At 32.3% G+C, this 1,912-nt stretch overlaps 1 protein-coding gene across 1 annotated transcript; it reads left to right on the top strand.

The window, feature by feature from the left end:
* Window positions 1–1,667, top strand: LOC109590508 (fibroblast growth factor receptor-like). Its single transcript, XM_020006410.1, has 3 exons — window positions 1–179; window positions 977–1,166; window positions 1,224–1,667. The coding sequence occupies exons 1-3, from the start codon at window positions 121–123 to the stop codon at window positions 1,665–1,667; spliced, it is 693 nt and encodes a 230-aa protein (XP_019861969.1). The 5' UTR covers window positions 1–120.
* The last annotated feature ends 245 nt before the right edge of the window (window positions 1,668–1,912 follow it).

Here is a 1,912-nt window from a genome sequence, read left to right on the forward strand (position 1 = left end):
TTATTGTCTTACCTCAAGAAAGAGAGAGCTAATCTTACAGTAGCTGATACCAGTGAAGAGGATATTGTACTGAATGTCAGAAAACAGTTACTCTCCATTTGTTTACAAGTTGCTAATGGAATGTGCTACTTAGCTTCACAGAGATTCATTCATCGTGATTTGGCTGCTAGAAACTGCATGTAAGTCATGCATAATTAAGTTAACTATTAAGTTTTTCTGATATATGTGCATGTTATTATGTAGTGTAGCAAGTTTGAGCAGATTCCAACAAAATTTATTTTTAAAGTAACTCAAAAATTGGGCCAAAGTCCCTGTACTATTAGTAACATGGTAGCGTTACTAAGTAGGATTTGCCCATGGTTGCCACAACTTTTGCACCCTTGCTATTAGTACAGGGATTTTGGCCAAATTTCATCAAAAATGAAAAGTATAGATTCCTTAACTTTTATATTTTTATCTAATGCATATAGATGTTCTTATGTAGTGTATCAAGTTTGAGCTAATTCCAAATAAAATTTAATTTTTTATGAATTTTTAAAGTTGCTCAAACTTTGGGCCAAAGTCCCTGTACTATAGTACAGGGTTTTTGTCAAAATTTTACCAAAAATGACTAGGAGAGAATTCTTTGTTTTTATAATTTTTTCTGATACATATACATGTTTTTATGTTGTCTAGCAAGCTTGATTAGATCCTGATCAAATTTGGATTTTTTATAAATTTTTAAAGCTGCTCAAAAATTTGGCTATTTTTCCAATAATCTCTAAGAACAAAATCTCAAGCCATATGTATGGCTTGTCATTTTATAAAGTATGCTTTTTAGCTTACTTAGAGCATGCTTTGTGGGATTGTCTATTTTGTTATTGTTACAACAGATTCCAGAATAATGCCAAACCAATCCTTTACTAGATTATAACCTTAAAGATTATCTAATTGCATTAGTAGCCTAATTAAACTTTACACAAATACAATTTTATAGGATTGATGATAATGGTATCATTAAAGTAGCTGATTTCGGTCTATCAGAAGATATATATGCTAAAAACTACTTCAGACAATTTAAGAGAAACAGCAATGACTCACCATCCTTGACAACTGTTAAACTACCAGTGAAATGGATGGCAATAGAGAGCCTCCATGATGGACTGTTCTCTGAAAAAACTGATGTGGTCAGTTATATACAGTAACTAGAAATATTGATATCGCTACTATTTTTAATTTTACAGTGGTCTTATGGTATATTGTGTTGGGAAGTGTTCAGTCTTGGTAGAGTACCTTATCCTGGTCTAGATCCAGTAGGAGTAGTTGAATTTCTTGATACTGGAGGAAGACTACTAGCTCCACGTGGTGAAGCCTGCTCAAAAGAAATGTATGTAATAGACTTGCCTTGGCAGCATGCCCATGGGCATGTACTGGGTTTGTCATTGTGCTTTGATTTAAAACTAATGATATGTATCATTGTAGTAGAGTTTGTAATTCCTTATCCTTATATTATAGTTACTCACCTGATGACTTCATGTTGGTCTGAGTCTCCTGATGATAGGCCAGTGCTCAGTGATTTAGTATCATCAATCAATGCACTCATTGAGCCATTGGCTGGCTATCTGGACTTTAATGGGATTAGTGATATCTTTAATAATAGTATAGAAGATAATGATAGTGTACAATAATTATACATAATATGTAAATTAATTATTTTTGTCTGTATTGAGTAAACATTGTGAATGGGGCTCAAAAAATATTTTATAGATTTAATTGTTTCCATGGAAATGTTTTAAGTGAATAAAAATTAATGATTGTGTGAGTTATTAAATCTAGCAGTGTCGGGTTATATTCGCGGCTGCTAATATTCGCGGTGATAAAACTAATAAAGAAGTTCAATTAAATACCATGGAAACAAATTGATTGTTGCTAT

This window comes from Amphimedon queenslandica, unplaced genomic scaffold (assembly GCF_000090795.2).
Source record: "Amphimedon queenslandica unplaced genomic scaffold, v1.1 AMPQUscaffold_9923, whole genome shotgun sequence".
Lineage (NCBI taxonomy): Eukaryota > Metazoa > Porifera > Demospongiae > Haplosclerida > Niphatidae > Amphimedon > Amphimedon queenslandica.